The sequence below is a fragment of the Chinchilla lanigera genome, unplaced genomic scaffold, assembly GCF_000276665.1.
Source record: "Chinchilla lanigera isolate Chin_1 unplaced genomic scaffold, ChiLan1.0 scaffold00011, whole genome shotgun sequence".
In the NCBI taxonomy this organism is placed as follows: domain Eukaryota; kingdom Metazoa; phylum Chordata; class Mammalia; order Rodentia; family Chinchillidae; genus Chinchilla; species Chinchilla lanigera.
In genome coordinates this window covers 13,405,673-13,420,058 of record NW_004955412.1, presented here as the reverse complement: position 1 = coordinate 13,420,058, position 14,386 = coordinate 13,405,673, and the positions used below count along the sequence as shown (strand labels likewise).

General features: G+C 40.1%; 1 protein-coding gene across 1 annotated transcript in view; it reads right to left on the bottom strand.

The window, feature by feature from the left end:
* Positions 1-14,386, bottom strand: part of Sik2 (salt-inducible kinase 2) — a gene marked incomplete at its 5' end in the record, with an annotated part of 116,045 nt that overhangs the window by 38,018 nt on the left and 63,641 nt on the right. The window contains 1 exon segment of the mRNA XM_005378076.2: positions 4,512-4,673. Within this exon segment, the coding sequence (XP_005378133.1) occupies positions 4,512-4,673 (162 nt within the window).

The window sequence follows — 14,386 nt, the reverse complement described above, 5'->3', positions numbered from 1 at the left end:
AAAAACAAAAAAAGAAATGAAAGAGGAAAAATCACAACAGATTTTGCCAAAACCAAGAAGGATCATTGGTAACTGCTTTGAGAACCTGTACTCTAGTAAAATGGAAAATCTGGGCTGGGTGTGGTGGCAAAGGTCTACAGTCTCAGCACTCAGAAGGCTGAGAGAGGAGGATCACCATAAATTTAAGGCCAGCCTGGGCTTCACAGTGAGTTCAAGGCCAGTGTGAACTACACAGTGAGAACCTGTCGCAAAAAAACAAAAATAAATAAATAAATAAAATGGAAAATCTGGAAGAAATGGGTAGATTACTAGATACATATGAACTACCAAAGCCAAATACAAGAACATATAAAAATCCTGAATAACGCAGTATCAGTTAAAAAAACTGAAGAAATAAAAAAAAATAAATAAATAAAAAATAAATTAAAAAACCTACCAACTAAGAAAAGCCCAGGTCCTGAGGGATTCACTGTCAAATTCTACAAGGACTTTAGAGAAGATCTAACACAATACTCCTCAGACTCTTCAATGAATGGAAAAAGGAAGCAGTACTCCCCAGATCATTCCTGGAAGCATTACCCTGACTCCAAAACCAAGAAAGGACCCAACCAAAAAAGAGAACTACAGGCCAGTCTCTTTCATGAACAGATACCAGAACTACTCAGTAAGATACTGACAAACAGAATGCAGCAGATCATTAAAAAAGATCATATATCATGACCAAGTAGGATTCATTCCTGGCATGCAGGGATGGTTCAACACATGCCAATCAATAAATTTAATACACCACATGACAGAAGCAAGGACAAAAGTCACATGATCACCCAACAAATGCAGAAAAAGCATTTGACAAAATCCAACATGTATTCATGGTAAAAACCTTGAAGAAAATAGGTACAGAAGATCTTTATCTTAACCTGATAAAGCCCACATATGACAAGCCAGTGGCCAACATTATATTAAATGGACAAAAGCGGAAAGCTTTCCCTCCACAATCAGGAACAAGACAAAGATGTCCACTATCACTGCTCCTGTTCAATACAGTTCTTGAAACATTAACCAAAGCAATCAGGAAAGACAGAGAAGTAAAAGGGATGCAGATAGAAGTTAAATTATCATTATTTGCACATGAAATGATCCTTGACATAGAAGACCTCAAAAACTCCACCAAAAGACTCCTAGAATTAATAACCAAATTCAGTAGTGTAGCAGGACATGAAGTCAACACTCAAAATCAACAGTACCCCTGCACACCAATAATAAACTCAGGGAAGCAATGTTTTTCTCAGTAGCATCAAGACAAATGAAATACTCACGAATTAACCTAACCAAGGAAGTAAAAGACCTCTATGACAAAAACTATAGTAGCCTGAAAAAGGAGATCAAAGAGGCCATCAGAAAATAGAAAGATATTTCCTGTTCCTGGATAGGCAGAACCAATACAGTAAACATGGCCACACTTCCAAAACTGTTACATGGATTTAATACAATCTCAATCAAAATATCAGTAGTATTCCTCACAGAATGAAAGAAAGCAATACTAAAATTCATATGGACCCAGAAGAGACCTAGAATAGCAAAAGCAAATCTGGGCAACACAGGCAAGGCCGGGGGCAATCCCATACTTCAAGTTATACTACAAAGCTACAGTGATTAAAAACAGCATGGTACTGACAAAACAAAACAAACAAAAAAACCAAAGCAAGACTGTGGGGATCAATGGAACAGAATAAAGGATGCAGAAACAAGTAAATCTTTGAAGCAGTTTATATGTTCAATAACAGATAAATGGATAAAGAAAATGTGGTATTTATATACAATGGAGTACTACTCTGACATAAAGAAAGAAAAACTTGAGACATTTGTAGGAACATGGGTGCACCTTGAGACCATCTGTTAAGTGAAGTAAATCAGACACATAAGCTTAAATGTTGCATGGTTTCTCTTATATAAGAAATCCAGTATACAAATAAAGTACAAAATAAGCCAGGCGTGGTGGCACACATTTGGAACCCCAGCACTTAGGGGGCTGAGGCAGAAGAACTGCCTTGAGTTTGAGGCCAGCCTAGGCATGGGCTACATGGCAAGCATGGGCTACATGGCAAGATCCTGTCTCAAAAAACAACAAAACACACAAGGTCGTGAGTTCGGTTCCCGGTACCGGAGAAAAACCAAAACAAACTAACAAACAAACAAAAAAAAAACAACAAAACAAAACAAAATGCACAAAATAAAAGACAGACAATTAAAAAAAAGAACGAAGTTATCGTAATGCAGATGGTTAATGTATCTAAAAGTGTGCTTTGCTTTAGTACAACTGTTTTTTATGATTTGAGGCCTGTTAAGTCTGGCCATTAATCTGTGTTTATGATAAGTAATTTGATAAAGACTTGTAAAATAAATAAATAAAACCTGACATTGGCAAGAAAAAAGACAGGAAAAAGAAACAGGGGTGGAAGGAAAGGAAAGAGAAAGAATTGAGATGTAATTTGTCCATGCACCGACTCCGCATAATAAATAGATGTAATCACGAGGCGCTGCAAACATGCACGAAGGGAAATTTTAAAGACCTCCACAAAACTCTGGGAACATTCCGTTACTGTGTTGCATTTTCACAACAAAAGCGACAAACCAGCACAAATTTTTATGTGTCCACATTGTTAAATAAACAAGTGAACTAAAATACTTGGTTTTATTCAGATAATCTCATTTGGAAAAAGAAAAAAAAAATCCTACAGATGGAAGACACATTCTGTGCCCTAAAACATATATAACTGGCATTTAAAATAAAATGAATAAAAATTATCTATCTTCCCCCAAATGGCCAAGACAAAAACTAATGGGAAAGGGCACAGAAACCTCTCAGTTCAAGGCACGGCTTTCGCTTACATTCTACAGCCCATGGCAGCAAACCAGGGCAGGCTGCTTTCTTCTTAAACTCACTGCGTTCCAGGAGTATCTAATCCAGCTGATGAACCATTCATTTCCTGGCCGGCTCCTCTCATCTGGATGTCTCCCTGCCCTTCTCATACTAGAACAAACACACTGCCATTTGTAACTGCGCTAAGCTTTTAACCCACGCCGTATCTCCCTTAAACCTTGTCCAGAATAAAACTCTCTTCCTTCCACACCTTCCACTTCTACGACTGCGGCTCTGTTTGTGTCAGCGTGCACTCTGCTGTACTACTGCACTGGATTCTTCGCAAGTCTTCCTGTCTTCAGTCGCACTCACAGCTCCCAGCCGCCTGAGCTTCACCGCCACAGACACACCGCTAACAGGCAAAGCTGCTCATGTTATCCCACTTCCGTTTTACCCATGTACACATCTTCAGGCTTGAATAGGTTAGATTTGTTATCTAGAGAATACAGTGTAAAATCTTTTACGTGGCATTTGAGACCCTTCACATTCTGGTCCTTACCTACCCATTCCTTCTCTATTGCTCCCCGCTGCCCACAGACTTTACATTTAACCAATACCACAATGGCTCCTACCCTTCCAATCTCCACCTCCCTGTGTGCTTCTGCTTTAACTCCTGACAAGCCTCCCCTGCAATGGGTCCTATTTGGTGACAGTTCCATACTCTTCAGGTAGAATTAATGTCCCGTCACTTCTGTCGCTTCTGTAGTTTATGTCCGCCCCCGGTTTTCTGTGGTGCTAGGACATCACACCCAGGGCCTTGCTCATGCCAGGCCAGTGCTCCACCACTGAGCCACGTCCCTCGCTTTGTACAGACCTTGATGACAGCGAGTCTTATACTGTTTTGTATACAGCTGCAGCCTCAGCTTTGTACATATCTTTGTGATGGTAATTATTTTATTAAGTTTTATTAAGGTGTAATTGGCAAACACTGTGTATACTTCAGGTGCACAAGATGATCTGATCTACATGTACACTACGAGATGATTTCCACATATCATATTGCACTTAGCATGGCGCAATACCTGACACAGAAAATATTTACTGAATGTAGCGTTTTGATTGTGGGAGGAAAGAAACTTAGAAGATAAATGTATAATGACTCATAATTGTTAAGAAGGATGAGAGAAAAACAAGCAAAATAATCTCTACCCTTCATTTCTATAATATAAACCATATGAAGGCAAGGTCGGTCCTCATTACACTCCATCACCCCGCTGGTCTTTTCGGTTTGTAACTGCACTGCAGCCATCAGCCACACCGAGGAGAGGGAGGTGAGACCGCCAGCAGCCCGCAGGTTGCCCTGTCCTCACGTCGCTCTCTCACGGATGACATAGGGACCTCCTTCAGCAGAGCCCAAGGGACCCGGACACAAATCAGACCCAGCCGCAGCCCTGCCACTGTGTCTCTTAATAACGAACTTATTCCCCCACTTGTAATTACACCTAAGACTAAGGAGACAGATAAAGCACGCTTTTGAGAAAATGTGACACCATTCGGTAGAAACACTCCCGAATCTGCACAGGGTTGATCCCGCAGACCCGGGGCAAAGGCTCACATCGGGTCACTTCAGAGCCAGCTGCGTCCCAGTTACCTGCTATTTTGATATTCATGTTGTTATCCAGCAGAAGATTTTCAGCCTTGAGGTCGCGGTGCACAACCTTCCGACCATGACAATAATCGACAGCGGAAAGGATTTGCCAGAATTTTCTCCTGGCTTCAGACTCATTTAACCGGCCATGGTTAGCAAGGTAGTCTATGAGAGAAGAGAAAATTTAGGATTATTCACCAAAATAAAATAACCCCAGTATCAACCTTCAGGATTTTTTCCTTTTTTTGCCTCTATCATTTTTTTTAAATGAACAATTAGTGTGCAAATGATACACAGTTTTCTAAGTTTCTTGCCTTGGAAGAAGTAAAAGTCCAATCCTATCTTACTGGAGTCCAGGTGAATAGTAAGAGCCCAGTATCAGGTAACAGCAAGTGGCTTAAAAGTCATAGCTCATTCAAAGTGATTTCCCAGCTACTCCGGGGGCTAAGGCAGGAGGATTTCAAGTTCAAGCCCAGCCTGGGTAACTTACTGAGTGAGATTCTGTCTCAAAAAAAAGGGCTGGGGACACTGCTCAGTGCAAAGGTCCTGGGTTCAATCCCTAGCGATGCACAAACATAAAACTCACCACCACAACAAAATGCCAGTTCAGTGTGAAGGGTCTGGGTTCAATCCCCAGTGGGGGAGTCGGGCGGGGTTCATGTTAGGCTCTTCTTGTGTTTTTTTCCCCCACTATGGGGACTGAACCCCGAACCTCAAGTATGCTAAGTAAGCACAGTCTACCAATGAGCTATGTCCCACCCTTTTTTTATTTTACTCTGAAACAGAACATTACTAAGTTGCCAAGGCTGGGTCACACTTAAGATCTGCCTGCTTCAGTCTTTCAAGAAGCTGGGATTATAAGCATAAACCCCCTGTATTTCTGCTGAAAAATTTGAGTATTCCTCCTAGACACATTTAAAAAATAAAACTTATGGAAGAACATGGATGAATTCTCTGGCATCTCATCAGACAGTGGACATTTTGTGTTCTGTTTTGTTTTTTGAGACACAGTCTTACTCTGTAATTCAGACTGGCCTTGAACTCACTATGTAGCCCACCCAGGCTGGCCTCAAACTTGCAGCAATCCTCCTGCCTCAGCCTCCTGAGTGCTTGGATTATAGGCATGCACCTAACTAGAGACATCTAGTTTTAAACACTGTTCATGTACTTACTATACAAAGCACTAGCAATATGAGAGATGGTGGACCTGGAAGTAGCTTAAGTAATTCACACCCTGCTCTGTTGAAAGGAACAATTCTAGTCTACCTAAGAACATATGGATTTGTTCTCTAGACCAAACACTGTCATGATAGCCACAGCAGATGACTGAGAGCTGTGACTATAAGGCAAACACATTTTGCAAGATAAGAGCACCTTGGCTCTCTTTGTGTACTGTTATGATCTCTATTAAAGCAGTTTACCAAATATCGATTCTACCCATACTATGTACATAAATTCAATAGAACTAGATATTATGACTCACTCCACTTTTACCAGAAGCTCTAATAGTCCTCTGAAATAATTTTCTAAAGGTGAAAGAGATCAAGTCACATTTTAAAAGGCTTCTTTAGGAAGCTGTGAAGACTGCCATGAGTTCAAGGCCAGCCTGAGCTCTGTAACAAGACTCTGCCTCACGGGGGAAAAAAGACTTACTTAGGATAATGATTTTCCTCAGTAAGGAATGATATGGGTAAGTCCATACTCAGTCGCCTTCCTACATTTTCTGCTCTAAGGTATGTAGTTTGTTGGTTTTTAAATTCCATGCCTGTGGCTCACCCCCTTTTCAATTCTTGCTACAGAACTTACTAACACTTGTATACAGCTTTACTGTAAGTGTTATGGTTTGGCCCTTTGATCTCCCCCAAAGACCATGTGCTGTGAAGGTTTGGGCGCCAGCCTGTGGGCTCCTGGGGAGCAGTACGACTTCCAGGAAGCGGGACCTGCTTGGAGCAAGTGGGTCACTGGGGTCTTTGAAGGGCACATTCTGCCCAGGCCCTTTACTCTCTCTGCTTCCCGTCCGCCACACGCTGAGCAACTTTATTCCACCAGGCCTTCTGCCATGGACTTCCTGCCTCACCACAGACCTACAAGCAGTGGCGCCAGCTGCCCAGGGACTGAAAGCTCTGAGATTATGAGCTGAAAACAAGCCTTTCCTCCTTTACTTTTTTATTCTCAATTATTCTGTCACAGAGACAAAAAGCTAACTAACACAAAGCATGTTCATACTGAGACATCTCACTTTATCTTCCCCAAAACAGCTATGATAACTATTACTTTAATTTTCATATTTACGAGAAAGCTGAAGATCAGAGGGATTGAGTAACCTAGCTGAATTTGTACACCTAATAAATGAATTAGTTGATTTGGGACCAGAACCTCTGACTGAATTCTTTTGTAAGTATCTTTACTAGATTCTTGCAGAACGCCTAATTGTCCTTTTGAAACCCTGCTTCTGTGACATTCTGCCTTTAAAAAGTCCCTCATCTGTTGGGTTTTGAACAGTAAGGGGTATCCTTAAATTTTCTGAGAATAAGACCATGTTATCCTCTCTACTCTGCAATGCTTGGCCCTACAGCAAGCATTATAGATACTTAATACTTAGCTGACGCAGGTCTTATCCCGGATGGTAGATGAAATTTCCCATCAACAGTATCATAAAAATGTGTGGTATGCCAGGACAAATGGCTGGGCTATGACTATTCTAACATATTCTAGTTTTTAAGTGTAAAGGGACGTTTTGTCTATTCTTCTGTATTTGCTATTATAAGAAAGCGAGACGGTCAGCTCATGTTTGCCTTTCAGAGCCGGTATAGTAGCCACCGATATTTCTGAAAGAGGAGAAAAGATCGTTTAAAAATAGGTAAAATGTTTAATACAATTGTCCAAACTGCCATCAGAGACCATGTTTAGTAACTGTCAAGCGGACCGTGTGCCTGTGTGTGTAACAGTAAGCCAGCTCCCCCTGTCCTGGAAAAGCTGGGAGACCCACGAGGAAGGGGTGGTCCCTGCAACAAACAGAACCTAGGAGGGGAATGCAGCGTGCTCTGTGAGGAAATAATTTTGATCAGTTTCTTTCTCTTGAAAATACTAAATTAATGTGAGCTAGTGGGAAAGATTTGTGAGACTTCAGCAACACAGAGAAATTTAACAGACTGAGTGTGACAAGTGCAAGTTAACATATATAGAAAAAGACCTCAAACTATGGACACAAAAAACAACCCAGAAGGTACAATGGAATCTACATTTATTGTTTTTGGAAATGATTGGTCCAAACTAGTATTACCTTAGGAAAGAGAAAAGAAATATTTTAAATATTCGTCAGGAAAGGTACTGTCTATAAAACAAGCAAGCCAGGCATTGTGGCTCATGCCTGTAATCCCAGCACTTGGGAGGCTGAGGCAGGAGGATCGTGGCAAGTTCAAAGCCAGCCTGGGCCACATGGTGAGTTCAAAGCCAGCCTGGACTACATAGTGAGACCTTGTCTCAAAAAAACCCAATCCAACCCAACCTAACCCCAAACCAAACAAACAAACAAAAACCACCAAGCTATAGTATAGATTAACTTAAAATAACACAGGAAGCCAAAGTCGTCATATATGAATGAATATATAACACAGAGCATGAGAAAAATAACATATAAATTTCAGAGATTAAGAGGTGATATATTTAAAGAGGTTATCTTTTCATTCTTTATATGCAAACTCAGCAAGTATGCAGGAGTATTCACTTCTTTCCCAACTTTTGTGATTTCTGCAGAACTTCACACTGACTTTTCTAACATCCTCTGAGAATTCGGTAACACAAATAACTGAAGCTGAAACCTGTGACTGCAAGTAGAGCCAGTCTGGGTGGACATCATCTCCCGAGGAGCACTGTGACCAACCCAGCTCAGCACCACAGGGTCCTCGCACTGACATGCAAAAAGCACACCCACGTTTCCCATTGAAAGTTTCAACTATGACGACAGAACAAACCACTGAGAGTAACACCCAGTCTCTACAGCGACTGTCTACTGTGTTTGTTTTCAAATGCAGAGTTTTTTAAAATTATTTTTTTCTGTTTGTATTGGGTATGACTGTTAAGTGAAATGTAATTTATACTTGTTGACTTTAATAACAAAACCTTTTGAGGTTGTATTTGTATGCCTCCGCACCATTTTCCTTCTCTAGTAATTGATTTTTACTATATTTTCTTTTTCTTTTCCTTTTTTAATGTCATGGTCTGCAACAGATTGGACAATTTAAACTCAACATTAATAGTTTGAGACTTACTAGTGCAGAAAATAAATAGGTAATAATAAATTGTGATAAAGCTTAGCATAAAAATAAATATACCCTAATAAATATATCATTTTGTAGATATCTTTGTAAATGTTCTCCCTTTGATGAGTTTCAAGCCTACATAAAAGTAGAGAAAATAGCATAACAAGTCCTCCAGCTTCTAAAGCTATCAATTTTTGGGGGAGAAGGTACTCATGGCCTTTACACTGAGCTACAAGTCCAGCTCTTTTTTGTTTTTTGAGACAGGGCCTTGTTAAATTGCTCAGGCTGGGCTTGAACTTCTGACTTTCCTGCCTCAGTCTCTCAGGTGGCTGGGGTTACAGGTGTGCACCACCACGCCTGGCCGAAAGTTATCAACATTTTGCCATATTTGCTTCAATTTATTCTTTTTTTCTGTAGTAACATAAAATAAACCTTGACATCATTTTATTTCACCCTAAATACTTTTGTATATATCTCTGAAAAAGTCACTTTCTTATATAGCTATAAATATATCATTGTGCCTCACCAAATCAGTAATTATTTAATACCATTTAGTACCCAGTCTAAGTTGAAATAGCCCCAGTTGATTTATTTCAATCAGGATCCAAACAGGATGCATACTTTTGTATTTGCTTACCTTGTCTCTGGCATCCTTTTACTCTGAAATAGTTCCCCTGCTCTCCACTCCCTCCTCCCCAAGCCACTGATTAAAAAGCTAGGTTTCCTGTCCTATGTTCTAGATTTGTCCTCTGCTTCCTCGGGATATAGTTTTACTTATTCTTTAAGATCGCATATCTCCTAAAAATTGGAACTCAAATATAAAGGATTGAACAGATTCATTTTGTGGGGGATGGCAAGAATATGTCACGGCTGCCTTTATTAAGAACAACACAGCATCTGGCTCTCCTGCTTTTAGGAGTGCTTGGGTTGCTTAGCGAGTTCTGGCAGTGAGTGGAAGCCTGTTCATACAATGAAGGGTTCTCGTCAGTCTTTCTCCTAACGTCACGGTTCTCAAACACACTGCACCCTTAAGAAGGCTTGTTAGCTCCAGACTGTTGGGATCTATCCTCAGAGGTTCTGATACAGCAGGTGTTGGAGGCCCAAGAACCTGTACTTTTTAAGAAGTATTCAGGTAGTGCTTAAGATGTTGGTGCAAGGACCACACTTTGAGAACTGCAGTTTTAGTACCCACTGGTGGTCCTTACATGCATCAGTAATTTCATTAAAGATGAAAAATTGTGCTTTTCTAATTTTTTTGATTCCTGCCATAATTACTGCATAAAAATCTTCTGCAGAAAAATTTCTTTTGTCAACTAGGGTTAGTTATTCTGAAATACAAGCAGAATGGGTTAGGATTGATGAATTCTAAATTCTTTCTGAATAAACACCAACTTTCAAAGTAAGGATTTGACACACTGCTTGCAATGATGACTATTGAGGTTTGTAAGCATTTATTTTAGCATTTTTTCTCTCTTTCACAATTCTTTTAATTATTATAATGAAAGCCAGGATTTTTTTTTTGTTTGTTTTTTGTTTTTCTCTGGTACCAGGAACCGAACTCATGACCTTGCGCTTGCCAGGCAGGCGCTTTTGCCGCTGAGCTAAATCCCCAGCCCCAAAGCCAGGATTTTTATACATTCAATTTCTTTCAATCAACTGTAGCCTACTCTTTTTTTTTTGTTACTGGGGATCAAACTCAGGACCTTACACTTGCCAGGCAGGCGCTTGTGCCGCTGAGCTATATCCTCGGCTAGCCTACTCTTTTTTATTTAATTATCAGTATAATTTAGGTATACACAATGATTACGTTCATTGTAGGAAAGGTGTACCTGTACATGATATACCTCAATTTGTCCTTTTTTTCCATTACTCTTTTAACATTCAGATTTTCCCATCTTTGGCCAGTAATAAACCCTTCACTGTTTTTTAAGTTCTCTTGTTTTCGCAGTGCTGGGGATTACACCCAGGGGCTTACGCATGATGGGCAGGTATGCTACCACGGAGCTACACTCAGTCTGCTTTTTGTGTTTAACATGACCACAGAAATATGCATAACTTTGTGTTTCCTTGCATGATGAAAGTGTTCTGCGCTTATCTTGACTATTTCTTGCCTCCAACCTGGATTCAGCCGTTTCTCTAAGAAGCTGGGTTCTTTGCCTTGGTGGATAGTATGTGGGGCCTGAGCTGCTTACTACTGCTAGGCTGGCACTGCTCCTAAGCCTTACGGAGCGGACCTAGAAGACAGATGCCTCCCCTATCTATCTATCTAGTACATGCTGGCGGTACACAACGGTCACACTCCTCGTGTGGAGCTGGTGCGTGTACATACACGTCCTCATTTCCCTTCCATTCCCTTCTCCTCCTCCCTCTCCATCTCTTGATCCCCTTCGCCTCTGAGAGGATCTAGCTCCCTACTTCCTACCATCAATTTTTTACTTTGCTCTTTATGTTTTGGGTTTGTCATCTGAGGGAAACCATGTGATATTTAAGCTTGGTTTCCCTCCTATGACTTACTAAATTCATGGATTCGTGATGCTTATTTCTTTTTTTTTTTTTCCGGTACTGGGAATTGAACCTCGTGATGCTTATTTACATTTTAACTTTAACGTTCTAAGCACTACATTCATTCTTTTTTCTCTTTTACATTAAAAATCTTCATTTTTAACATTAATAACCTGGTTTGTCTTATAGTAGATTAAGTTTCAAAACAGTTGTATTAATATTACTTACTGGATGAAATATAAAATTTAACATTTCCTAATAGTTCTTTTTCTCTTGAGATTATATCATCCTAGACTATGGAATCTAAACACTATGCTTTAAAATTACTTGAAAAAGCTGTCTGTGTGTTGTGTGTTACTAACACGATATAAAGACAGGGGACTGGTTTCAAATATTAGGTATTATTTTTCTCTCATCCTGGTTTCTGAGTACATAAAGCACCTGATGTGTAATAGGATATTAAAGCTAAAACTATGTAGTAAGTAAGATATAGTCAGAGAGGTCTTGCTGCCCTCTCTGCCCCCCCTTACCTGCCTACAGGTAACTTTTTTGGGGGGACTACTGGGGCTGAAGCCAGGGGTCCTCTACCACTGAGCTACATCCTCAGACTTTATTTTATTTTGTTTTGAGGCAGGGTCTTGATATACTCCCTCAGCTGGCCTTGAACTTGTAACCAGCCTTATCCTCTCGAGTAACTGGGATTGTAAATGTTTGCCACCTGTTACAATTCACTTTTTAAATCAGTTTTTTGTGTGTACCCTTTTTTTGTTTCATTTTATGAGAACTAAGTCTATAACTGTATCTTTCCTACTTCTTCTCTGTCTTCTTCCTTTATTTTTTGCTGACCTGATGTGAACCCAGGGTCTTGCGCACCCTTGGTAAGCACTCCACCATTGAGCTATATCCCTAATCCTCCGTACTTCTTACAAAAACAGTTATTCTTTCTCCTAAAATTTCATGGCAGAGCCAGGTGTGGTGGTGTACACCTGTAATCCCAGAAGTTGGGAGGCTGAGGCAGGAGGATCACTGCAAGTTCGAGGCCAGCCTGGGCTACAAAGTGAGTTCAAGGCCAGCCTAAACTGCATAGCGAGACCCTGTGTCAGAAATATGACAACAAAAATTTATGGCAGAACATCTAAATCTCTCAAACATTTTTGATATTTAATAGAACAGTGACATTCAATACTTTTATATTTAATAAATGGTTCTAAAAATGGAGGCTCACGAATCAACCTGCTGGAGGCCAAATTCTGTCAGAATTGCTGTGTGACCTTGAGCAAACTGTATAACCACTCAAATCCTTCATTTGGTATTCCAAAAGTGAAGAATCTACCTCATAAGGCTATGTGAAGATTAAAAGACTCCCGGGGCTGGGGATTTAGCTCAGCGGCAAAAGCGCCTCCCTGGCAAGCACAAGGTCGTGAGTTCGGTTCCCGGTACCGGAGAAAAACCAAAAAAAGACAAAACAAAAACAAAAACAAGACAAAACAAAAAAACAAGATTAAAAGACTCCCAATTAATTACTTGGGGTAGTATCTGACATACAAAAACACTACAAAAGTTAACTATTACTTCAATTATGGTCGTCGCGGTAGTTGTTGCTGCTATGTTACTGGGGCTGACTCAGGGTACCTCCTTCCTCCCTTTTCTACCCGCGAGTCTCTATACGGTTCCTGTGCCTCACACTCCACTTGAAACTGCTTTAAAGTCACCAATAATTTCCTCATGCTAAGCCACTGCCCTTTCTCGGTTCTCATTTTTGTAACCTCTCAATTATATTTAACACTAAGTCGGTCTTTAAAACAGTGCTCGCCATTTATTCTGTTTACCCGCTCTTCCTCCATCTCTTTCATTAACTGGCTCGTTTCTCTTCTAACTACATCAAACTACCACAGTCTAGTGTGGGACTTTGCCTTCCTTTTCTATACTGCTGCCCTCATAGAACTAAGCGATGACCTTTTGAGGGATGTCTAATCTGCGGTATGCTGAGCCGGACAAGGTGTTCTTTTCTGAAATCTCACTTAGTGTCTGTTTCAGGAACGCTGCTAGTCACCCCGGTGGAGAGAGAACTCTGGACTGGGCCCTTGTGTTCACAAAGCCTACAAAGAACCTGATGAAATTACACACACAAATGCACACATAAGATGTTACATGTAATTGTAAAGGAGATTACTGAATCTTAGATCTAATGCCACCTTTAGAAACTCTGCCATGGGGAATTTACTTAGAATTTTAATAATTAATCTAGATTTGCCAAGTATGACCTTTTACTAGCCAGTCTGACCTTTCAATAGGTATCTATCTATATGAATTTTCTTTCTGCCATAGCAACGTTATCAAGACAGTTTATCTTTTTAAAAATTTCATTACCACTTCCTAGGGTACTGTAGTTATCATCTTAAGAGTCACTTCACCTCAAAAATTCAAGAGTAATCTCCTAGCAACCTCTAAAGTAAGCTGAAGTCTCAAAAATTAGGTTTCAAGTTATACAGATTTTTGTCTTAAAGATCGAAGCATTTCTCCTAGTCTTATAGGTAAGTCATACCACAGCCATCCTCATCCTCATCACTACCCAGTTGTATCCGTTGCCTCTGTCTCCTAGAGATACAGGTGACCTTCCCAGTATCCACCTTATCAAAGAAGAGGGAAAATCAAACCAGATGAGCTTGTTTCAGGGATGTCGAAAACTTTGCACAACTATTGTCAAGCCTCATATTCTGCAGTCAGACATTACTAGCATCCCCCAGAACTGGAGCTAAATGTTAGTCCAAAAGATCAGTAACTTTTGCAATGAAATATTAAATGCTATATTAAAAAGATTTAATTTGTAATTTCATCAGTTCATAACTTGGGAGTCTACAAGCGAATGCCATGTAACATTTTATTCTTAACATGTCTTTTTAAAGACTCAGATAATTAAATCCTGGTCATAGGTTACTAACCCACAAGTTTGTGAAGATTTCATGATTCTAAAAACCAAATTTAAAGAGAGACAAAATGCTTTCAGGAATATAATCACTATGAACTCTGAGGTTCCAACAAGGAAGCTGAACCCGGCCATTTGTGCTCTTCAAAATATTTTGACGATCTATTGTTCTCAATTCCCACATTTAG